The 25558-nt window shown below is 47.4% G+C and overlaps 1 protein-coding gene across 2 annotated transcripts in view; it reads right to left on the bottom strand.

Annotated features, from left to right (window-relative positions):
- The window catches only part of piwil1 (piwi-like RNA-mediated gene silencing 1), a 113702-nt gene extending 88347 nt beyond the window's left edge, over nt 1-25355 (bottom strand). Inside the window, exons 1-5 of one of the 2 annotated variants that reach the window (XM_069933560.1) lie at nt 25256-25355; nt 20672-20775; nt 19573-19700; nt 5612-5723; nt 4965-5093 (exon numbers count right to left, since the gene is read on the bottom strand). In XM_069933560.1, coding sequence (XP_069789661.1) covers nt 4965-5093; nt 5612-5723; nt 19573-19653 — 322 coding nt within the window. In that variant the 5' untranslated portion in view covers nt 19654-19700; nt 20672-20775; nt 25256-25355. The remainder of the gene's footprint in view (nt 1-4964; nt 5094-5611; nt 5724-19572; nt 19701-20671; nt 20776-25255) is intronic. The other variant, XM_069933559.1, reaches the window with a different exon arrangement.
- Between the last annotated feature and the right edge of the window lie 203 nt (nt 25356-25558).

Below are 25558 nucleotides of genomic sequence, written 5' to 3'. Positions count from 1 at the left end.
TATGGCGAGCTCTCCACTGGCCACCGTGACAGAGGTGCACCAAAGAAAAGGTACAAGGACTGCCTAAAGAAATCTCTTGGTGCCTGCCACATTGACCACCGCCAGTGGGCTGATAACGCCTCAAACCGTGAATCTTGGCGCCTCACAGTTTGGCGGGCAGCAGCCTCCTTTGAAGAAGACTGCAGAGCCCACCTCACTGACAAAAGGCAAAGGAGGAAAAACCCAACACCCAACCCCAACCAACCAATTTTCCCTTGCAACCGCTGCAATCGTGTCTGCCTGTCCCGCATCGGACTGGTCAGCCACAAACGAGCCTGCAGCTGACGTGGACTTTTTACCCCCTCCATAAATCTTCGTCCGCGAAGCCAAGCCAAAGAAGACTTAAACAAAAGTTGCTTTTAATTATCTTTAAACGCGAAAATAGAATCAAACTTTAACTTATTACTTCTTTTCTTCTTTGGCTTGGCTTCGCGGACGAAGATTTATGGAGGGGTAATGTCCATGTCAGCTGCAGGCTCGTTTGTGGCTGACAAGTCCGATGCAGGACAGGCAGACACGGTTGCAGCGGTTGCAAGGGAAAATTGGTTGGTTGGGGTTGGGTGTTGGGTTTTTCCTCCTTTGTCTTTTGTCAGTGAGGTGGGCTCTGCGGTCTTCTTCAAAGGTTGCTGCCCGCCGAACTGTGAGGTGCCAAGATGCACAGTTTGAGACAATATCAGCCCACTGGCGGTGGTCAATGTGGCAGGCACCAAGAGATTTCTTTTGGCAGTCCTTGTACCTTTTCTTTGGTGCACCTCTGTCACGGTGGCCAGTGGAGAGCTCACCATATAACACGATCTTGGGAAGGCAATGGTCCTCCATTCTAGAGATGTGACCTACCCAGCGCAGTTGGATCTTCAGCAGCATGGATTCGATGCTGTCGGCCTCTGCCATCTCGAGTACTTCGATGTTGGAGATGAAGTCGCTCAATCTTATTACTATTGACTTACTTAACCCCCTTCTAATTCTAAGCGCACATGTATGTAATGTTTAAGTTCAGAAAAGTTCTTTGTTTCACAATCCAATCTCACTTCTCATTCCTCCAAGTTCACGGGTTGCAGGCAATTCTTATACTGTGCACAGAATTTAACACATAAAGTTCACCAGGCTTTGGAGCTTGAAAGGTAAATGGTTACTGCTCATGAAGGTTTTTGTCAGTTTTCAGAGAGATTTGTTGTTCCAGGACATCCACAACTGATTCCTTTTTTAATCAGCCACTCCAGTGTCTTGCTGCTGAAACTTACCCCCTTCAGGGTTCTCCAGATGATAACCTCTTTCTTTCAGGTCACCACAGAGTTCCTTTAAGTTTTTTCTTTTTCCATGTGAAACATTAGACAGCCAATTCTCTCCTCAAAGCACTTATAAACCGGTCTTCCAAAATGGGGCTTTCCACAAGTTTGCCAGCTTGTCCAGTTCCAGTCCCAGCTGCTGTTACTGGTTGTAATACTGTAGAAATGCTGTGTTTCTCTCTGAGAAAGCCTGTGACTCTCTCTGCTTGCAAAACCACATGACCCTCTTAGAACAACTCCAAACAATCTGCAACTCCAACAAGATCTTTCATCTGTTGCCTTTTGTAAACAACAATCCATTAGTGAAGTCTCTTGGGCACTCTCCAAAGCTCTTGCAAAAGCTGTGGAGCTGATATGTCTAGCATTAGCAGAGCTCCAGTATTTTAAATAAGATCTGTTTTAAAGTGTTTGTATATGACTTACTCTAACAAACCTTTCCCAATTTATCTCACAAAGACATATCTAAATACTGCCACACTACCCTTATATATTAGTTTCTTCTTCTGTGCCTGGATAAATGTCTTCCTCCTCAACTCCACCAGTGTTGTCTCCTCATTCCTCTTTGTTGAAACAGATGACATTTCCACCTGTCCACGGGTCCTTGCTCTCTCTCAACAGTCCCGCATCACTGGGCCATGAGGGATTGGCCCCCCCCCTTCCCCCACAGGACAAGTTGAACTTGTGTAACGCACGTGTGCTAAGTTTCACACATGCACAGTTGCTCCTCATAATTGGGAGGAAGACTTCTTCGGGCTCCGGTCCCATCTTCCCCAGCACCCCAGGGAGTTGGTTCTGGAGTCAACTGTACCTTCACTGGTGATTGTCGCTGTGGACGCAGGTGAAGAGGAGTCGAGTCCCCAGGCTCCATCTCGAAGGTAGGCCCAAGTTCTTCTGTGCTTGATAGTTGCTTCTGAGTCTTTTTTTGCAGTCTGTGCCTTTGTCTTTCTCATTATTGCTGTTGATAGTACTTTTTTTAAATTCTTTGTTTACTAAACTTTTAAGATCGGGTTTTTAGCAGTTGTCAAGAGGTGTTCTTTCACATCTCCCACATATGCCACCACACCACCCTGCTCATTTTTGATGAAGGACTTGAGCCCAAAAGTTTGGTTACATAATTTTTGCTATGTTGGTGTTAATCAGGAGTCTGATAACAGTGGGAAATAAATTGTCCTCAAATCTGTTGGTGAGCAATCTTAAACTTGTAAATCTTCTTCTGGATGGGAGGGGGAAGTGAAGAGAGTGGGATGAGTTATTTAATTTGTTGTCTGCTTCTCCAATGTAGCAGTAGTTATAAAGATAATTGTCATAAAATGCATGCAAGCACCAAAATTTTCAACAGTTTCTATGCAAAAACTATTTTTAAAATATAATTATGTACTTAATTGAATTAAAAACATAAATACAAAAAAATAGATAACATTCAGTATTCTAGCGCAAAAAATGTGACTTAGCAATAGTGCAGTCCTTTGTAGTATGGCTAGCAGTCCCTGATTAGTGTAACAAGGGGAGGTTAAAAAGCCTGATAGATGTTGGAAAGAAACTGTTCTTGAATCTAGATAAGCTGGTCTTCAGGCTACTGTACCCTTTACCTGAAGGTAGCAGAGAAACGAGATTGTGACCAGGGTGATGGGGGTCCTTTATGATGTTGGCTGCTTTCTTAAGGTAGCGCCTCACACAGATGCATTCAATGGATGGGAGGTTGAAACTTGTGATGAATCTGGCTATGTTTATTACCTTCGGAATTCCTGAGCAGTTGGATTCGCAAACCAGGCTATGATGCAACCCGTCTGTATATTTTCCACAGTGCACCTGCAGACATTTTAGACAGTATTCGACAGCATATGACAACTTTTCGACATCTTCAAAAGTAGCTAGAATCAATGGAGGGGAGGGATGTGTGTGTGATGACAGAATCATCAAAACCTTCAGATTTATTGTCAGAGTACATACATGACATCACATACAACCCTAAGATTTCTGCAGGCATGGCAGAATTACCACTAATTGGTAGTACAAAAATTAAACTGTAAACAGTGTGAACATGTAAATAAATCAAAGAACTGTAAAGAGATAATAAATGTAATCAAACTGACTGGGCAATACAGAGAGAACAAAAAATAAAGAACACAAATAAGAGTCCTTAAATGAGTCTCTGATTGGGTTTGTCATTGAGAAGTCTGATGGTGGAGGGGTAGAAGCTGAACCTGGTGGCAATTATACCTCTTTCCTGATGGCAGCAGCAAAGAACAGAGCATGTACTGGGTGGTGTGGGTCTTTGATGATTGCTGCTGCTCTATGACGGCAGAGTTCCCTGTTGATGTTCTCAATGATGGGGAGGGTTTTGCCTGTGGCGTCCTGGGCTGTGTCCACTACCTTTTGCAGGGCTTTACTCTCGGGGTATTTGTGTTCCCACACCAGTCCAATGCTGTAGACTGTCAGCACACTTTCCACCACACCTCTGTAGAAATTTGCCAGGGTTTCTGGTGTCATACCAAATCTCTGCAAACTCCCGATGAAGCAGCAGCACGATCATGCTTTCTTCATGATACCATTGATATGTTGATTCCAGGAAAGATCCTCTTCTGTAGTTCCTTATAGCCTTTGGCATTGTATCATGCTGTGAGACACCCTGATAAGCTATTAACAATGTAGAAATTATTAAAAAGATCCTATTGACATTGACAGGCTTCTGAGGGAGTAGAGGTGCTTTCTTGGTCATTGCATCATTGTGGATGGACCAGGACAAGTCTCCGGATATGTTTACCCCCAGAAAGTTAAAGCTGCCTCCCTTCTCCACTTCAGCATTGTTGATGTGGTCTGGGGGTGTGAGTTTCACCCCTCCTCTGGTTGACTACAACCAGCTCCTTAAGTCTTGCTGACATTGAAGGAGAGGCTCTTGTCCAGGCACCAAGTCACACGTCTCACCATCTTTCTTCTGTACTCCATTTTGTCATTGTTAAAGATCTTAAACACGACAGAGGTATCAACTACAAATTTATAGGGGAGATTGGGGCGGTTTTTGGCTATGCAGTTATGGGCGTACAGGGAGTATAGTAGAGAACTGGGTATTCATCCTTGTGAGGCCTTGGAGGTGAGGATGATCTGGAGGTGCTGTCACCAATCCTCACTGACTGTGGCCTGCAGGATAGAAAGTCCAACTGCAGAAGGATGCTGAGAGTAAGGTCTCATAACTTGGTGCTTAGTTTGGTACTACTGTATTAAAAGTGGAACTGTGGTCGATAATTAGTTTGATGTAGGTGTACACCAAGCTTAAGTTAGTTATCTTTTTATGTATACTTACTACAAAAGTTGAACCAAAATCTACAGATTGTGCTGAATCTTGTACCAGTGGCTATTTGTAAAAGGTCATTTAAGAACAAGATTTGGAATAAAGTCAATTAAGAAAATAGGGGTAAAATTAGAAATTTAGATGAAGTAGAAATAATATGCCAGAAGATCTATCAAAGCATTCAAGATTCTTTTGGATATGATTTATAACAGACACCTCATTTTTTCAGTGGACATTTGGAATCATTTGGCAAAAAAAACCCCATAATATAAATGGCATCCTGCTGAATTCTGAACACCAATACAAATAACTTTAAACAAAGCCCTGGAAGGCTTCACAGAGGCATTTACCTGTTTTGGATTCCTTGACATGTTCTATGGCCTTTCTCGTGTTGATTCCAAGATCGTGAATATCTCGTCGACGTCCACCTCTTTCCACTAGAGACAACTCTTTAAATCCAGCAGATACCACATCACCATCTACCACAGTTTCAAGGATCAAGAATAAACTGTAAGATGCCACAGTAGATAGATAGAGTGGAACAATTTCTCTCAAGAAAATATCACTGTTTAAGAGACATTTAGACAAGCATTCCTTTGTATTTAGGCAAAGCATAAAAGAATACAAACCTTACTCAGACAAATGAGATGAGTTAACATAGAAACTGGGATTTTCACTACAAGTTCTGAAGTCTTTAGAAAACTAAAACTTGTGTTATTATCAGAGAATGCAAATTAAAGAAACATGGCTGAAGCTGCAGATAAGGCTGAAAGACTGAAAAATGCTAATAATGCCCAAAGACTGTTGTTTAGACAAACCCTAAACTTTACAGCAAGATTCTCACCTCTGAAATTATTGAGCTTGCCGACAGAAGTTTGAGCACTGGCCTCCTAGCACCCATTTTTCCGTCCATACAAAAGTAAAGTGAGCCCTTGGAAGTTTACGACATTTTCACAAAAGTTGTAATGTTTTATTTCTAGGAAAACAAAAGTCTTACCATCTTTACGCCCTATGATGCTAGGGGGGCCTTGCTGTCGAGAACGACCACGTCCAAGTAATTCAGGCTCCTCTGTGCTGACAGGAATTGTGGGAGGTACCAGAGAAGCTGCCTATGTTGTAAGGGTAGAAAGAACACGCTACTTTCAATCTCGTTGTGTGTAATAAGACACGCAAAATGATTTCATAGTAAAAGTCCTCTCAGAAAGTGCGATTGAAGTATGACTGAATTTCTCATTTAGATGAAAGGTGAAATAGCAAGATCTAAAACCAATGTCTTGTGTCTAAACAAGGGAGACTACAACAGTTTGAGCGAGGAGTAAAACCCTTTGTATCCGGCACCTATGGGAATAGGTAGATGCCCGAAGAGTATATTTTCTGGTTGCCTGAGACTTACTCTTACAATGTCTAAACAATATACATGCATTAAGAATAAACAGTTTAAAAGACAAAAATACTATACTGTACTTACACTGAACAAACTTCACTTGCATGAATACACAAACCTTAAAGCATTTTATATAACCATATAACAGTTTATGGAAATGGAAAAAGGCCATCTCAGCCCTACAAGTCCACACCGGTTCACTCAAACAACTCTGCTAGCTCCCCCCACCTATTCTCCACCCATAACCCTCTAACCCCCTCTTATCCATGTATATATCCAGCCTCCTCTTAAATGAAAGAATTGACTGCCTCAACTATTTCCTCTGGAAGATTATTCCATTCAGCCACCACTCTCTGAGTGAAGAAGCATCTTTTAATGTTTCTCCTAAAATTTTGCCCCCTTACCCTCATCTTGTGTCCTCTTGTTTCAACCTCCCTGCTCTCAGGGGGAAGAGTCTACTTACATCTAGTCTATCTATTCCCTTCATAATTTTAAACACCTCTATCAAATCCCATCTCAACCGTCTACATTCAATGAATAAAGTCCTAATCTCTTCAATCTTTCTCTGTACTCTAGGTATTTTAAACCAGGCAACATTCTTGTATAAATCTTCTCTGCACGCTCTCCATCTTATCAATATCCTTCCTATGATTTGGAGACCAGACTGAACACAATACTCCAAACCTGGCCTCACCAATGCTTTAAACAGTCACAGCATCACTTCCCAGCTCCTATACTCTATGCTATGATTTATGAAGGCTAGCATAGCAAATGCCTTCTTAACCACCTTGTCAACAAGGGAATCCACCTTCAAGGAATGCTGCACCATAACTCCAAGATCTCTTTGTTCTTGTGCATTTCCCAATGTCCTCCCCTTTACTACACATGTCCTATTTTGATTATTTTTTCTGAAATGAAGCACCTCACACTTCTCTACATTACATTCCATCTGCCATCTTTCAGCCCAATTTTCCAGACAAACCAAATTACGAACAACAGGGGACCAAGGACCAATCCTTGAGGTACTCCGCTCGTCACAGGCTTCCATCCTGACAGTTGTCCACCATGACCCTCTGCTGTCTCTCCTCCAGCCACCTCTGAACCAATTTTACTATTTCTCTATTAATCCCTAGTGATTGAACCTTCCTTACTAACCTTTCATGTGGAACCTTATCAAAAGCTTTGCTCAAATCCAGATAGACTACATCAACTGCCCTACCTTTCTGGTCACTTCTTCAAAAAACTCAACAAGGTTCATCAAACATGACTTCCCCTTTATAAACCCATGCTGGGTGCTCCTGACCAATCCCTACTTATCTAGATATTTATACACACCATCTGCAAGAATACCCTCCATAACTTTCCCTACCACCAAAGTCAAGCTTACAGGCCTATAATTACTTGGCCGACACCTTGTCTCTTTTAAACAATGGAACTACATTAGCAATCCTCCAATCCCGCGGCACCACACCCTCCTCCAGTGATAGTTGAAAAATCACTGACAGTGCCTCAGCTATTTGCTCCCTGACCTCTATTAACGTCCTGGGGAAAATCCCATCAGGATCAGGAGACTTATCCACTTTTACTGACCCTAGAAGATCCAAAACCCTCTCTTTACTAATCCCTGTCTTTTCCATAACTAAGCCATTTGCTTGAGAAAAAAAAGTTTAATATCTCTCCCATCTGATATGATTCCTCGCACAGTTTACCGCTCTCATTTTCCAGCAGTCCTATTCTATCTTTAACCCTCCTTTTAGTATTCACATATCTGTAAAAACCCTTAGGATTTACTTTTACCTTATCAGCTATTGACACCTCATACCTTCTTTCTGCCTTTCTAATTTCCTTCTTCAGGTTTTTTTTTCTGCAATCTATGTAACAATCATATATCTTATCCATTTTTTGCTTCTTAAATTTAGTAAATGCCCCCCTCTTATCCCGAACCAACTTATTTTTCCAGAAAACCACAGTTCTCTTGAACTTTTGGCCTTGCCTTTCGATCTGACTGGAACGTAAAGATCCTGTACTCTCAATATCTCTTCTTTAAATACCCTCCAAATCTCCTCTACATCCTTTCCAGAAAAAAAAAAATCAGCCCATATAATTTTCTGCAAATCCCTTCTCATTTCTTCAAATCTGGCCTTCCCCCATTCAAAGACCTTCAACCTCAGACCTGACCTATCCCTTTCCATATTTAAGTTGAAGCTAATGGACCCATGATCACTGGATCCAAAGTTCCCACCAACACACACTTCCGTCACCTGCCCTATTTCTTTTCCTAACAATAGATCTAACACTGCCTCCCCTCTAGTTGACACTTCAACATACTACTGTAAAAAGACTAATCCATCCTGTCCTCTCACAGTGTTTCCCAATCAATGTCAGGAAAATTGAAATCCCCAACTATCACAACCCTATTTCTACTACATATCTCAGCTATTTCCCTGCACATTTGCTCTTCCAGTTCCCGATCCTCTTTTGGCGGCCTATAATATACCCCCCTATATTTGTAGCCTCACTTTTCTTATTTTTTAGTTCAACCCACAGAGCTCGCTGTGGTGGTACACCACCGGCCTACTACAGGAGGCAACCTTTGTACCTGCAGGAGTTTAAGGGGACAGGACAACACCTGGCCAGCTGTCAATCAGTCGGCCTGAATGGATCAAGTCCCACCCGGTCGGGTGTCAATCACCCTCCGGGATACAAGGCTGCGCCAACCTCCTGAGGCCTCACTCAGAGTTACTGCAGCTACAGCCAGCCTGGCTCTGTGGAGGTCTTTGTGGATTAAAGCCTGTTGTACAGTCTTTACCTTGTGTGTGTCTGATTCTGTCCAACAGCGCACCACAATTTAATCCACAAAATTTTCCCACAGCTGCCATGGAAAAACTCCTGTGCGCAGAGAGCCTCGAAGTTGACCCATGCCACCCGGAAGCCCAGACACACTTTGAGATCTGGCAGGACACGGTCGAGGCATCGAGGCACACGAAAGCGGCATTCTGGACTCAGATCGGAAGAGGTTGGTCCTACTCCGGTCAAAGCTGGGTCCCCACGCCTTCCAGGCAACCAAAGGCTGCTCCATGTACAAGAGTGCAATGGACACTCTCGAGAACTTGTAAAACCCCCCCATGAATGTGGTCTGTGCAAGGTACCTCCTCAACACTCGAGCCCAGCAACCCGGGGAGATGGAGGAGTCTTATTGGGATACTTGCGAGAGTTGGCCCGACCGTGTCTGGCTGAACCCGGGATAGGTGCAGGAGGTCGAGAGGCCTTCGTCCGAGGGCTACGCTTGAGGGCCATCCGGCAGAAGCTGCTGGAAGACAATATCTACGCCCTGACCAAGACTGTGGAAGTGGTCCAAAACCGAGCTGGGGAGAACATCACTGTGGCAGGCGCCCATGCAAGTACTGTGGGTCCTGGTGTGGGTCAGATAGATGATTGCGCCAAAGCTGCCCAGCTATGAACCAGTATTGTTCCCGATGTGGCAAGAAAGAACACTTTGCAAAAGTGTGCCTCTCAAAACCTGCCAGCAGCTCAGCAGCCCTCTATTACCTCCCCCGCGGACCCCCCTCCACATGCGCGTGCCTGCCAGCGCAATTGTCCCCATGACAACTTCCACCTTCCCTGACTTCGACGGTGCAACATCCTTCCCCACCGGTGACTGCCGCAGCATGTGCCCTGAGCACCTACACCAGCCCCTGCCCTTGCCACACACCAAGAACTACAATGATGTCACTGCTGCCCACTGACGGAACGATGTCACTTCTCCCGGTGCAACGGACATGGCTGGGGAAGGAGGCCAGCCACGCAGCAGGCCCCCTCATGCTGCCGCCATCTTGGGCCAGACAGCGGCCGACATGGGGGGCCCCCGAAAATGTTGAGAATGACGTGGTCAACACGACCAGGCCACCCTACCGACGCTCCCCACGCCTCCGGGTGCCATTGGCTGCCGCACACCACATGACATCGAAGTGGTCAACACGGGCGATGACCAGGCCGCTCTACCAACGCTGACTGGCCATACATCCACGTCCCCAGTCAGCTATGGGGCACGCAGGGCCTCCTTGACCACCAGGGGTCTGCTTCAGCCTTAGGAGACAAAACCGACCCCCACCCATCCAATAAGACCTGCATACGTCGACCCTGGCCCCCTGGCCACCACTCCACATGGCACCACATCATCCACACACACACCCCTGCCGCCAGCTCCCCCATTTTCCCCCTGACTAGGAGCCAGTCTTACAACAGTCACAGAGACCCCAGAGGCCGCCGAATCATCTCAACCTGTAAATATTGTATGTACATAGTGGGTGCGATTCCTTGTTACTGCCACCCCCCCACCCCGGGACAATTTTAAAGAAGGGGGTGAATGTGGTGGTACACCACCAGCCTACTGCAGGGGGGAATGGATCAAGCCCCACCCTGTCTGCTGTCAATCACCCTCCGGGATACAAGCCTGCGCCGGCCTCCCAAGGCCTCACTCAGAGTTGCTGCAGCCACAACCAGCCTAGCTCTGTGGAAGTCTTTGTGGATCAATGCCTGTTGTACAGTCTTTACCTTGTGTGTGTCTGATTCTGTCTAACAGCACACCACACTCTCACGATGAGTCCTCCAGTCTATCTTGCCTCAGCATCGCTGTAATATCGTCCCTGACAAGCAACGCCACACCTCCCTCTCGTACCCCACCAATTCTATCACATCTAAAGCAGCAAAATCCTGGAATATTTAGCTGCCAGTCACAACCTTCCTTCAACCATGTCTCACAAATTGCTATTACATCATAACGCCATGTGTCAATCCACACCATTAGTTCATCCACCTTGTTTACCACACCCCTTATATTGAAATAAATGCATCTCAGAGATCTTCCACATTTAACTTTCTGCCTCTCACCCTCTCTACAATTGTTACTACGGCCACTATTTATTACCTGCTGCTGTTAACCTCCAGATTGTGTGAAAGACCCTTTTTCCTTTGCCTAAAGACTCTGTTCTTGTTATCCTCCCTGACGTGAATCCTTGTCCCCAACCTTACTAGTTTAAAGCCCTAGCAAACACCCCTGCCAGGAGACTGGTACCTCTGGGATTTAGGTGCAACCCATCCTTACTGTATAGGTCCCATCTCCCCCAGAAACGGTCCCAGTGGTCCAAGAACTTAAAACCCTATCTTTTACTCCACCCCTTCAGCCACACATTCAGTCTCCAACTGACTATTTTTACCCCATCGTGTGTCACAGGAAGTAATCCAGAGATTACACCCTTAGTGGTCCTCCTTCTGAGCTCTCTGCCTAACTCTTTGTATTCATTTTGCAGGACCACTTCTTCCTTCCTACCAATGTCATTGGTACTGACGTGAACCACAACCTCAGGCTCTTTCCTTTCCCCCTTTAGGATGTTCTGGATTTGTGTAGCTACATCCCAGACCCTGGCATCAGGGAAGCAAACCACCATCTGGTTTTCTTTATCTCATCCACAAAATCCTCTGACTGTCTGCCTCACCAACGAGTCCCCTATAACTATCACCCTATTCTTCCTATTACTTCCTTTCTGGGCTACAGAGGCTAACCCTACACCTTAGCATAACTATCCCCTTCCTCAGTACTCAAGGAGGAATACCCATTTCTGAGGATTTCGGGCTCAGATGCGCTCTCTGGAGTCCGACCTTTCTCTTTCATCCTCTAACAGTAACCCACTGCCCATCCTCCCGTGGACCAGGTATAACTCCTATCTATGACAACCTCGCTCTCCCTGACCAAAGCAAGGTGATCGAGCTGCAGCTCAAGGCCCCTGACTCTGTCCCTTAGACGCTGCAGCTCAGTACACTTAGACATGGACATCCAGGAGGTCAGAAGACTCCACAACTTCCCACAAGACAAAGGGAGCAGAAAACTGCCCTCACACTCATCCTTCCTCCTTCTCCCTGTACTTTACCAGTGTAAATATAAAAAGATATATATTAAACTAAATGTGACTGTCTTACCTCAATTTAGATATGCTCATCCTCAGCCTCTGCTCGCCGAATCCTCATGAGCCAAAGCCTCGAAGACCCACTTTATTTCAGTCACATTCTTTGAAAGTATTTAACCATCACTGCATCTGCAGGTTCCCTCCATGAAGCCGCCCAAAACACAAACAACATTATAGATAATTTACAACCCCCCCAATTCCAAGTTTACAGGTAAAACCTCTAATAGGGACGACTCTTATCCTAGCTTATCCACTTTAACAGAGTCACGCCAATAGCGAGAGGCATCAACCATCTCTTCATCCTGGGTGACACCATTACTGTTTCACACAACTTTATTCAAACAGCTGCTATGAGCAAAACACGACCAAGGCACTCTGCTGGCTGGATATTTGCTCCCGCCTTCACCAAAGGTTTATGTTAACCTTCAAAGAACTTGTGCACTTTTAAACTTGCTTATTTTTACCTATTATTTTATTCTTATTTATTTTCATTTTTATTTATTTTCCTTGATTCTTTTACCAGTTGCTTGAATTTGAATACTAAGTATTTTAATGTATTGAAATAGTTAAGTAACAGTGGAGAACTTTCAAAGAGATTTTTCAGTGTTGACCCAAAAACTTATGAAAAGCCATCTCCCAAGCTAAGTGGAAAATGGAAACAACAAAGGATACTAGATATACTGTAGATTAGCCTAAATGACAAAACCTGCTACAAAACCAAATCCGGTCCACTAGGAGATTGCAAAGCTTCACTCCCAGATAAACTTAATGCCTTCTAAGCTGGGTTTGACTACCAGAACAAGGAAGAATCACTGCGCTCCCCTGATGATCCTCTATCATCATTATCAGGGGATGACCTTGTACATTTCTGTCAGGATTAAACACAAAGTTAACAGGCAGATGGAAACTTGGTTTTCGAGAGATAGTGGGGATCTGGTTCAGAAGGAAAAAGCAACATGGAACAAATGAGGTACTTGAGGAATCCAAAAATTGCAAGAAATCAAGAATGCTAAAAAGACATGAGATTGCTTTGGCAGACACTGTGAAGTAAAATCCGAAGGGTTTCTACAGGTATATTATGAGCAAAAGGATATAAGGGACAAATTGATCCCCTTGAAGATCAGAGTGGTTGGCTAAATATGAAGGCAAAAGAGATGAGGGGGTGATCTTAAATGGGTTTTTGCATACTCATGAAAAGTCTAGGGAAGTAAAGAAAACAAGCAGCAAGGTCTTGGAAACATACTAGTGGTGAGCCTAAGGGATTGGGGCTGGGACCATTGTTGTTTGCCACCTATATCAATGATCTGAATGATAATGTGCTAAATTGGATCAGCATGTTTGCAGATGACACTAAGATTGGAGGCTTTGTGTATAGCAAGGAAGGTTTATAAAGCTCGCAGAGAGATCTGGACCAGCTGAAAAAATGGACTGAAAAATGGCAGATGGAATTCAATGCAGACAAGAGTGATGTGTTACATTTTAAAAGGACAAACCAAAAAAGGACATACTCGGTAAATGGTAGGGCGCTGAAGAATGTGATACAACAGAGGGATATGGGAATACAGATTCATAATTTCCTGAAAGTGTTGTCACAAGTGAATAGGGTTGTAAACAGAGCTCTTGGCACATTGGCCTTCATAAATCAAAATATTGAGTATAGGAGTTGGGCTGTTGTGACATTAGTGAGGCCAAATTTGGAGTAATGTGTACAGTTTGTCACCTAACTATAGAAAAGATACAAGATTGAAAGAGGGCAAAATGATTTACCAGGATGTTGCCTGGACTTCAAGAACTTAGTTACAAGCAAAAGATAAACTTTATTCCCTGGAGCATAGAAGGACGAGGGGAGATTTGATATTTAAAATTATGAGGAGTATAGACAGAGTAAATGTAGGTAGGTTTTTTCCACTGAGGATAGGTGAGATACAAACCAGAGAACATGGGATAAGGGTGAAAGGAGAAAGGTTTAGGGGAAGATAAGGGAGAACTTCTTCACACAAAGTGTGGTGGGAGTGTGGAACAAGCTGACAGCTGAGGCAGTGAACGCAAGCTCAACTTTAATATTCAAGAAGAATTTAGATGGGTACATAGATTTAAGAGATATGAAAGGCTATAGACTGGGTGTAGGTCAGTGACACTAGGCAGAAAAATGGATCAGCATAGACTAGATGGGCCAAAGGGTCTGTTTCAGTCCTGTAATGTTCTATGGTCCTAATAACGTGTGGACTGCCTTCAGGAGAGTGAATCCAAACAAAGCATCTGGTGTGGAAGGAGTGCCCAGAAGAGTACTGAAAACTTGTGCTGACCAACTTGCCAATGCATTCACAGATATCTTCAACATCTCACTCTGGCAGGGCATGTACTCACCTGCTTCAAACAGGCCTCAGTCGTACCAGTGCCCAAGAGTGCATAACCTGCCCAAATGACTACTGACCAATTGCACTCACATCCACAGTCATGAAATGTTTAGAGAAACTGATGTTGAAGCAGCAACATCTCCTGTCTTGAACAGCGACATAGATCCTTTCCAATTTGCCTACCAGAGCAACAGATCTACAGCAGATGCTATCTCACTGACTCTAAACAAAGCTGTGGAAAATCTGAACAGTAAAGATGAATACATCTGGATGCTCTTTATCGACTGCAGTTCAACATTCAACATCATCATCCCCTCAAAATTGATCAGCAAACTCCAAGACCTGGACTTCAATACCTCACTGTGTAATTGGATCCTGGATTTCCTCACCTCAAAAACAGTATCAGTGATGATTGGCAAGAACCTCTCCTCCACAATCTTCATCAGTATCAGAGCACTGTTTCATGCATATACTCTTGACAATAAATCTGAACTTTGACTGTTCCACTTAAAGCTCAACGAGGATAAGGAAAGCCAGCCTTGGATAACTAAGGAAATAAAGGAAGGCATTGTAGTTGCCCAACGAGCAAAAAGCCACATAGAATCAAAGGCGAGTTGAACCAGCTGCTTTACTGATTCAAAATCCATGCCTTATGAACCCTCTCCCAGCAATCTCTGTGACCTGTGGGGCAGAAATGACATTAGCTGCCAGTCTGTGGGCTTGCCCCACATCCAGAGCTCTCACAGCCAGATCTGCTGCAGACTTGCCCGCGACTCCATGAGCCGATTCGCCTGTTGTATGGTCAAGCTGCCACATGACACCTCCTCTCCTCCCCACCCTGGAACCAGCATGAGGTGTGGAGTCCACAGCCAACACCTCTTTAATCCATATGGGTGGTCAATCTCAACAGCGAGGTGGTGGCACAGTCACTGGGTGTTCCAGGTTAAGGTGCATGGCTTGAGGCTGTCAATGCTGAAGTTCTCCACACTCGTTCACGTCGAGGACACACGTGGTTCCATTCCGACACACCACCTTGTACTGGCCCTTGAACCGTCGCTGCAATAGAGTCCAGTGCATGCCCCCACGGATTAAGACATAATCGCAGTCCCGGAGGTCCTTGAAGACAAAGAAAGGTGTCGGCCCATGGCATGAGGTTGGGACAGGAGCTAGTGTTCTACCTTCTCTCAGAGCCTTGTGAGCACTGCCATGGGTATCTCCTCTGTGCCAGAAAGTGTCAGTGGAGCGCCCTAAGACGTGCCTAAATCTTTTGGAGCCATGTGGATGCCAAAAGCACCCATGGGAGCTTATCCACCCAATCTGGGCCTCGGAGGCATGCCATCAGGGATGACTTCAGTTGCTGGTGGATACGTTCTACCAGGCCATTGAACTGCAGATGGTAGGCTGTGCTGCAGTGCAGCTGGGTCCCAAGTAGCTGTGCCAGTGCCAACCACAAGTTGGGAATGAATTGTGACTCTGTCCAAGGTGATGTTGGCAGACAGGCCAAAAATGCAACCCAGCTTACAATGAGGGCTCTGGCACAGGACTCCATTGTCGTGTCAGTGAGTGGTACGGCTTCTGGTCACCTGATGAACCAGTTGACCATGGTTAACAGGAACTTTGTCCCCGAAAGGCTGGCAGTAGACCAACAATGTCCACGTGGACATGCTTAAACCTCCTGTGTCAGCTGGAAGGGTTGAAGGGGGTCTTCACATGCCTTTGTACTTTGGAGTTCTAGCAGTATACGCATGTCCTGGCCCAGTGCCAGAGCTGCTTGCGTAGGCTATGCCAAGCAAATCTGTTTGCCATCAGTAGGATGGACAGATGGGCCAAACCATGTAATGCATCGAAAATGTGATGCCTCCAAGCAGCTGGAACGATGAGCTGAGATTGGCCAGTTGACATGTCACAGAGGAGCTTGCTGCGTGTTGGGCCGATGGGAATGTCCTCATGTAGCAGCCACAAGACCGCAGTGTGGTAGACCAGCATTTCTTCGTCCAGCTGCTATGCCTCGGTGAGCATCATGTAGTCCAACCGTGGGGACAAGGTACACACTGAGTGGATGGAAGTGCAAGACAATGCATTGACCATGACGCTGTTTTGCCCGGAGATGTGTGTTGACAGTGGTGGTATACTCCGAGATGTATGACAGGTGGTGTTGCCGACCATGGATCTAACACTTTGGGGAATGCCAAGGCAAGGGGTTTGTGGTCTGTGAAGACCGTGAACTCCCACCCCTCCAAGAGATACCGGAAGTGCCAGAGGGAGAGGTAGAGGGCTAGCAGCTTCCTGTTGAAAGTGCTCTATTTCAGCTTTCAAGGAAATCAATGGCCGACAGCCCGAACAGGCACTTTGTGGGGTTGATGGACAGGTTGTATTTACTCAAGTGGCGGCAGAGTTGATGCAGGTGCGTCATATGCTCTTGGTGTGAACGGTCAGTGATCAGGATATCATCCAAATATGAAGACAAAATCCAAGCCATGCCCCGCAGACTCCATGAGATGCTAGATACCTGCAGACCTGGTCGACCTTGGAGAAGATGTATGGCCTATGCAAATTGGCCGTAAAGTCCTGAATATGGGGTACTGGGTAGCAGTCGGTTGTGGTGGTGTTGATGAACCTCTGTCATTGCTGGATGGCCTCCATTCTCCAGCCGAGGGCATCATGTGCAGTGGAGAGGCCCACAGGCTGTCTAAGAGTCAGATGATCCCCATCTCCTCCATTTTCCTGAACGCCTCCTTAGCTAGGTGGAGTTTGTTGGGCAGGAGCCTGCGTGCCCAGCTGTGTAGCAATGGTCCTTGAGCTTGAGTGGGAATGTGATGCTTTGGGCACCTATGAAGAACTGCGACATAATAATGGTTGGGAACACGTATTCTGGCAAAATCATTGCCTGACAAAGTCACAGAGTCTAGGTATGGGGCCAGTAACTTGGCTTCGCCGAGCGAGAAGGTCTTGGCATTCACTAGGCGCCATCCCTTGAGATCCACTAGTGCACCTGGAGGAAATCTGCATCCAATAAAGGCTGTGACACTGCTGCCAGCATAAATGACCAGGTGAAACAGCTGGAGCTGAACTGTAATGGGATGGTTCATGTGCTGTATGTGCGAATACTGCTGTTGTTGACAACGGTGAGGACCAGTCCTAACTTCCTAGCATGGGTGTCATGGCTTGAGTGGGGACAAGACACTAACCTCCACCCGTGTCTACGAGGAAATTTCACCCAGAGTATCAGTCTCATAAGGAGGTTATCACAGTGGCCAGCTGCCATAACGATAAGCAACAGCCAGCCCAGCATTTCCCAGAAAAGAACAGGGTTGGGGGGGGGCAATAATGGGCTTCTGAATCCCAATTTTGGTGGCAAAAACACCTACAGTCTGAACTGTGGTCACTCCCTGCTGCGGGCATCACTAGCTTCTTCAGTGGTGTGGGTAAGGTCCGGACCTTAGCGTATGATGCAGCAACTTGGTCAATGGAGGCCCTGCCATGCTGCTTGATGTGCTACAGGATATCTGTGTGGGTCGCTACTTTGCGTGGGTCAGACTAAAATCATCATTAGTGCTGATGAGGAGGATATCTTCTGGCATCTGCTCGAGAAAAACTTGTTCAAACAATAAGCATAGCTTATAGTTGTCTCCTAGTGCCAGCATCTCGTTCATCAAGGCTGTTGGCGTGCAGTTGCCTAAGCAGTCCATGTGGAGCAACCGCACTGCATGCTCACGGCAGGAGAGGCCAAAAGAATGGATCTGGAGTGCCTTGATTATTTCATACCTGTTCACAAGCAGTGACTGATGTAGGAAGTCAATGATTCAGCCTGCTGTTTCCTGGTCAAGTGAACCAACCAGAGTAGTACTTCGTAGCATCCAAGATGATTTGCCTTACCTGGAATTGGGCTTTGGCCAGTTTAAAGCAGGCCATTGGCTGCAAGGTCCAGAAAGTTGGCAGTTCCAGTGAAACTGCATTCTGCGTGCTTGGGCCGGTCATCACTGGGTCCAAATGCCATTTGGACCATTGGGGTGACCAATATAGTCGAGCTAGCCACACAGCGAGTGAAAAATCACAGAGTTGAAGGTGAGTTGAACCAACTGCTTTACTGATTTAAAACTCACACGCTCTACCAGCTGTCCTTGCAACCCGTGGGGTAGAAATTATGTCAGCCACCAGGCTGTGGGCTTGCCCGCATCCGGAGCACTCACAATCTGATCTGCCACAGACTTGCCCACGATTTCATGAGCCAGTTCACCCCTGTTGCATGGGGAAACACAATAGTATCAAATTAAATGCATACAAAGTTTCCAAGAGAGGTATGAAACTAGAATAGGAAAACTTTAAAAAGCAACAAAGAACCACTAGGCAAACAATAAAAAGATAGATTATGAAAGTAAACCTAGAACAGAATATAAAACATAGTAAATGTTTGCCTGAAAATATAAAGCATAAAAGGATGGTTAAAGTGAATATAGGTGCCTTAGAAGACAAAAAGGGGAATTAATATTGACTATTTTGTGTCAGTCTTCACAGTGGAAGATGTGGTGAACGCCCAATAACTCGGAAAAACGTTTTACAAAAACATCGTTAACTAGTGACCATTTTCAGGATCGTAGTGTATGAATAAGCTCTATTTCCTTCCTTATCTGAACAACTGAACTTTGAAGTTGTTTTGAAAACTAAACTACTCTGAGAAGTTAAGGCAATTGAAAATGGTAGTTAGCTTAAGAAACATTACTGAGCACAAAACATTACAGGTCCTCTGTCTTGGAGTGCCCAAACAGGAATGATTAATTTTCCTGTGCTGAATCAATAACTAGTTGATTGGTAGAAAAAGTAACAAGTTAAGGAAAAATTGCTTTCATTCAAATATTGTGGGAGTCTTGAAATTAAAATCTGAGAATGGCAGAGGTAGAACCTCAAATTTAAAAAGTAACAAACTCAAAAAATGCAATAATCCACAAAGCTATGGAATTGCTAAATAAAATCATCCAAAAATATACACACAAAACTCTAATTAGAAAAGTCAATAGTTATGTTAATTTGAATTTTAAAATTGCATTAAATCACAAATTGAAAAAGAAAACTCTGGATGTTAAGTGGTCAGTACAATAAATATATGCTTTTCTATTCTTATATTAGTACTTCAAAATATTTTCATTTTCAAATAGTAACAGATAACAAGAGCTGATCATATTTATTAACACTGCATTGCCTTAGCTGCAAACCAGTTTACTGTTAAAAAATAATTGTAACCAGCATTATGACTCACCAGCCTTGGACCAAGAGGTTGCGAAGTTACTTCAGGGACACGTGCCCTGCCACGAGCACGAGAACGGGCTCTTCCAATCATTTTTTAAAAATTATTTTTATCTAAATATTTGAACTTCTTCCAATTATCTGGGGAAGGAAAAAAAAAGTATGTTAAACAGACATTGCCCAGCTGAAACCTTATGTCTGAGTCGCAGGAATGCCAGTACTAGAGTCTGATCAGTTTCTGAAATTACAAACCAAGACAAAACTTTACCAAAGGATGCTTCCCATGAAGATACAACCTGTTGTACTTCCTACAATACAACATAGTGACAACCTCAAGTTTAGATTAAAAGATTATAGAAACAAAAGGTTTCACAATAGACATTTTTCAGCATTTCAGTTGTTTAAATAAGAATGCAAGAACATAAGAAATATGAACAGGAATCAGCCAGTTGCCTGGCGAACCTACTCCATTATTCAACAAGATCATGGTTGATCTGGCCATGGACTCAGCTTCATCCAGCTGTCCTTTCTCTTTCACTCTTCATTCTCCAACCATGCAAAAATCTTCTAATGATACAGTCTTTACTGGTTCCTTAGGCAGAGAATTTCACAGACTCATGACTCTGGGAAAAGCAAATTCTCATCTACTACTCCGAACCTTGAGGCTACGTCCCCTACTTCTACTCTCACCTACTAGTGGAAACAACTTTCCTGCCTCTATCTTATCTAACCCTTTCATTGTTTCTATTAGATACCCTCTCATTCTGCTGAATTCCAGCAAGTATAGTCCAAGGAACCTCAATCTCTTCTCAAAGGTTAACCCCTTCATCTCCAGGTTCAACCTGATGAATCTCCTCAGCACTGTCTCCAAAGTACATATTTTCTTAAGAAAGGAAAGCACAACTACATGCAGAACACCAAGTGCAGCCTCACCAATACCCTGTAGTTGCAGCAGAGGGAATGAAACACGGAAGTCTGCAGATGCTGTGATTGCAGTAAAAACAAAATTATCGGAGGAACTCAGAGTTTCTCCAACATTTTTACTGCAGTTGCAGCAAAATCTCCTTCCTCTTAAACACAATGATGAACATTCTATTTATCTTTTTGATTACCTGTTGCATCTGCAAGCCAACTTTTTGATATTCATGCACAAGACACTTCCAAGTCCCTTTGCACAACAGCATGTTGCAATCTTTCACTTCAAAATAAAGCCCACCTGTTGCAATAGATACAAATATTTAATCTAATGCTGTTCTCCATTTCTGCAGGCTTTTCTGTCCTTTTTCCAATAATATGCAAAAGTGTGCAATTTCTTTCTCATCTGTTTACTCCTCAGAACAATTTTACCTTCGTATGTCTGCAAATGAGCCACATTAAACTTGCGTAAATTTTTATTTAAAAAATATAGAAGTTTTTACAGCGAGTTTGATATTATTCAAGATGCTACTCATTCCATTTTGCGCAACATTGTCTTGGTCCTCCTTTGCTTAATTGAGTGCCACCAGCCCTCCGGCTTGCTGTTCTTTTTTTGTAACATTAGAAGACTTCTGTGATCACAAAGTAGGCTTAATAGCAATGGCCAGGCCATTTTTCAGGATGGGGATTTTGTTCATTAAGGATTAGCAATTGTTGGAAAACACATATTAATTTCTTAAATATTAAGCATTATATATTACGCAGAACAGTCACAGCATTAGCATAGGTCCTTCACCCCACCATGTTTATACCAATTTAAATAATTCTGTCTGATGACACATTTTATATTATCATCATCTCCAGCAGTACATTCCAGGCACACACAACTGTGTATAAACCCTTCCTCTGATGTCTACCCAAAACTTTCCTCCATTCACCTTGAACAGATTACCCTCTGGTAATGATCACTGCTGCCGTGGGAAAAAGTTGCTGGCTGCCCTCTCTATCCATTGCCTTTCTATTTCTTATATCTCTATCAAGAATCCATTCATTATCCATCACTCTGAAGAGACCTAGCTTGTTCAATCTTTCCTCAAAATATTCTCTAATCCAGGCAATATCTTGGCAAATCTCCTCTGCATTCCTTTAAAGCTTCCATTTCCTTCCTATAAAGAGTCAACCAAACTGAACAAAATACATACAGACTAACCAAGGTTTTAGAGCCTCATCATTACCTTATGGCTCTTGAAACCAATTTCCTGAATAAAACCAGCACACCATACACTTAAGCACCCAAATCACCCCGATCAACAGGTCTTAGAATATAGAATATCTATCTAGTAAATAGTGATGCAAAATGAATATTGCACATAGAACTCAGAAAGCTACAGCAGACCCTTCGGCTCAGTGTCATGCTAACCTAATAATTCCAACAACTACCTAGAATTTGCTGACTGAATTATCCTCAGTTCTAATCATCTCTCTTAAATTATCCTGTTATACCTTCTACCAGCAGCATTGGCAGAAGCACTTTTCATGCACCCACCACTCTGTGAAGAATCTACCCCTTTCATCCCCCTGCACTACATCCCAAGCATCTTAAAACTATGCCTCCTAATGTTCGTCATAAACACACCAAAATATTGGAGGAGCACAGCTAGCATTCAGCATCCATAGGAGACAATGACATACAGTATTGCTGATGTTTCAGGCCTGAGCCCTTCATCAAGGAAAAATCAAAAGCAGGATATATCAGAAAGACTCAGAATTCAAGCTACAGAGGAAAAAAAACATAACCAACAAAAGGTGATGATACAAGCAAGAGTCTGGGTGACGAGAAAGAGGAAAAACTTGCTCCAGGACCTCGAGGTGAGGAGAGGGAGAGAGCCCTTGCCCTCTCGGGGAGGGGGGGATGAAAGAGAGACTCCACACAACCGGGGCTTTTGGGGTGGGGTTAAGCTGAGGAGTAGCCTTTGCCCCAGGCCTCAAAGTGGAGTTAGGCTGAGGGGGAGCCCTTGCCTGAAGGCCTCTGGGGTGGGGGGAGAGGAATGGAGCCACTGAGCCTCGGGGGGGAGAGGAATGGAGCCACTGAGCCTCGGGGGGGAGAGGAATGGAGCCACTGAGCCTCGGGGGGGGAGAGGAATGGAGCCACTGAGCCTCGGGGGGGGAGAGGAATGGAGCCACTGAGCCTCGGGGGGGGAGAGGAATGGAGCCACTGAGCCTCGGGGGGGGAGAGGAATGGAGCCACTGAGCCTCGGGGGGGGAGAGGAATGGAGCCACTGAGCCTCGGGGGGGGAGAGGAATGGAGCCACTGAGCCTCGGGGGGGGAGAGGAATGGAGCCACTGAGCCTCGGGGGGGGAGAGGAATGGAGCCACTGAGCCTCGGGGGGGGAGAGGAATGGAGCCACTGAGCCTCGGGGGGGAGAGGAATGGAGCCACTGAGCCTCGGGGGGGAGAGGAATGGAGCCACTGAGCCTCGGGGGGGAGAGGAATGGAGCCACTGAGCCTCGGGGGGGAGAGGAATGGAGCCACTGAGCCTCGGGGGGGAGAGGAATGGAGCCACTGAGCCTCGGGGGGGAGAGGAATGGAGCCACTGAGCCTCGGGGGGGGAGAGGAATGGAGCCACTGAGCCTCGGGGGGGAGAGGAATGGAGCCCTCGCCCCTCAGCCTCGGGGGGGAGAGGAATGGAGCCCTCGCCCCTCAGCCTCGGGGGGGAGAGGAATGGAGCCCTCGCCCCTCAGCCTCGGGGGGGAGAGGAATGGAGCCCTCGCCCCTCAGCCTCGGGGGGGAGAGGAATGGAGCCCTCGCCCCTCAGCCTCGGGGGGGAGAGGAATGGAGCCCTCGCCCCTCAGCCTCGGGGGGGAGAGGAATGGAGCCCTCGCCCCTCAGCCTCGGGGGGGAGAGGAATGGAGCCCTCGCCCCTCAGCCTCGGGGGGGAGAGGAATGGAGCCCTCGCCCCTCAGCCTCGGGGGGGAGAGGAATGGAGCCCTCGCCCCTCAGCCTCGGGGGGGAGAGGAATGGAGCCCTCGCCCCTCAGCCTCGGGGGGGAGAGGAATGGAGCCCTCGCCCCTCAGCCTCGGGGGGGAGAGGAATGGAGCCCTCGCCCCTCAGCCTCGGGAGGTCGAGCCCTCACCCCTCAGCCTCGGGAGGTCGAGCCCTCACCCCTCAGCCTCGGGAGGTCGAGCCCTCACCCCTCAGCCTCGGGAGGTCGAGCCCTCACCCCTCAGCCTCGGGAGGTCGAGCCCTCACCCCTCAGCCTCGGGAGGTCGAGCCCTCACCCCTCAGCCTCGGGAGGTCGAGCCCTCACCCCTCAGCCTCGGGAGGTCGAGCCCTCACCCCTCAGCCTCGGGAGGTCGAGCCCTCACCCCTCAGCCTCGGGAGGTCGAGCCCTCACCCCTCAGCCTCGGGAGGTCGAGCCCTCACCCCTCAGCCTCGGGAGGTCGAGCCCTCACCCCTCAGCCTCGGGAGGTCGAGCCCTCACCCCTCAGCCTCGGGAGGTCGAGCCCTCACCCCTCAGCCTCGGGAGGTCGAGCCCTCACCCCTCAGCCTCGGGAGGTCGAGCCCTCACCCCTCAGCCTCGGGAGGTCGAGCCCTCACCCCTCAGCCTCGGGAGGGGGAGGGAGGTCGAGCCCTCACCCCTCAGCCTCGGGAGGGGGAGGGAGGTCGAGCCCTCACCCCTCAGCCTCGGGAGGTCGAGCCCTCACCCCTCAGCCTCGGGAGGTCGAGCCCTCACCCCTCAGCCTCGGGAGGTCGAGCCCTCACCCCTCAGCCTCGGGAGGTCGAGCCCTCACCCCTCAGCCTCGGGAGGTCGAGCCCTCACCCCTCAGCCTCGGGAGGTCGAGCCCTCACCCCTCAGCCTCGGGAGGTCGAGCCCTCACCCCTCAGCCTCGGGAGGTCGAGCCCTCACCCCTCAGCCTCGGGAGGTCGAGCCCTCACCCCTCAGCCTCGGGAGGGGGAGGGAGGTCGAGCCCTCACCCCTCAGCCTCGGGAGGTCGAGCCCTCACCCCTCAGCCTCGGGAGGTCGAGCCCTCACCCCTCAGCCTTGGGAGGTCGAGCCCTCACCCCTCAGCCTCGGGAGGTCGAGCCCTCACCCCTCAGCCTCGGGAGGTCGAGCCCTCACCCCTCAGCCTCGGGAGGGGGAGGGAGGTCGAGCCCTCACCCCTCAGCCTCGGGAGGGGAGGGTGGTCGAGCCCTCACTCCTCAGCCTCAGGAGGGGGAGAGTGGTCGAGCCCTCACTCCTCAGCCTCGGGGTGGGAGGGAGAGCCGTAACCCGTGGACTTCGGGGTGGGTGGGTGAGAGACCTCGACCCATGCCGGTGGGGGTAGAGAAGGGGAGACTTGGGGCCTGGACCTCAAGATGGGGTTGTGGTGGGAAGGAGAACCATCGCAATCAGGCTTCATGGTGGTGATGGCGGCGGGAGGGGAAGAGAGAAGAGGGTTGGAGCTCTTGGTCCCGGACATCGGAGTTGGGGGACCTCTCCCCCCAGGGCCTTGGGGAGGGGGGGGGCAAGAATAGAGGAAATAGTGGGGGAAGAAAGCCCACGCCAAGGGGTATGGGGTGGAGGGGCAGGGGAAGGAACATCCCTCGCCCTCCAGCCACAGGAGGGAAGGGGGAGGGGAAAAGAGAGAGCCAACGCCACTAGGGTTCGGGGTGTGGGAGGGGAGCGTCCTCGTCCCCGGGCCTCGGGGAGGGCCCTCTCCCCTTGTCCTGGGTTTGGGTTAAGAGAAAGCCTCGTCACAGGGCGTCGTGTTGGAAGAGCCCTCTCGCCCGCGTCTACACACCCCATATGAAGTTTTCCACGGAACCGCCGTGCCCTCATGGACGCCCGACCGACTGTTATCTGGTGCACGAGTGGAGCGGTTTGAAGGCGCGGTCCGGGTGGGGGGGGGGCGCGGTCCGGGTGGGGGGGGGGCGCGGTCCGGGTGGGGGGGGGGGGCGCGGTCCGGGTGGGGGGGGCGCGGTCCGGGTGGGGGGGGCGCGGTCCGGGTGGGGGGGGCGCGGTCCGGGTGGGGGGGGGGGGGCGGCACAGCTGCGGGACACCACGTGTGATTGGACGGATTCGTACTGGAGGCGTGACGCATGCG

Source organism: Narcine bancroftii, chromosome 4, assembly GCF_036971445.1.
Source record: "Narcine bancroftii isolate sNarBan1 chromosome 4, sNarBan1.hap1, whole genome shotgun sequence".
In the NCBI taxonomy this organism is placed as follows: Eukaryota; Metazoa; Chordata; class Chondrichthyes; order Torpediniformes; family Narcinidae; genus Narcine; species Narcine bancroftii.
Note: the sequence above shows the minus strand (reverse complement) of the source record. Positions and strands in the feature narration are given on the sequence as shown.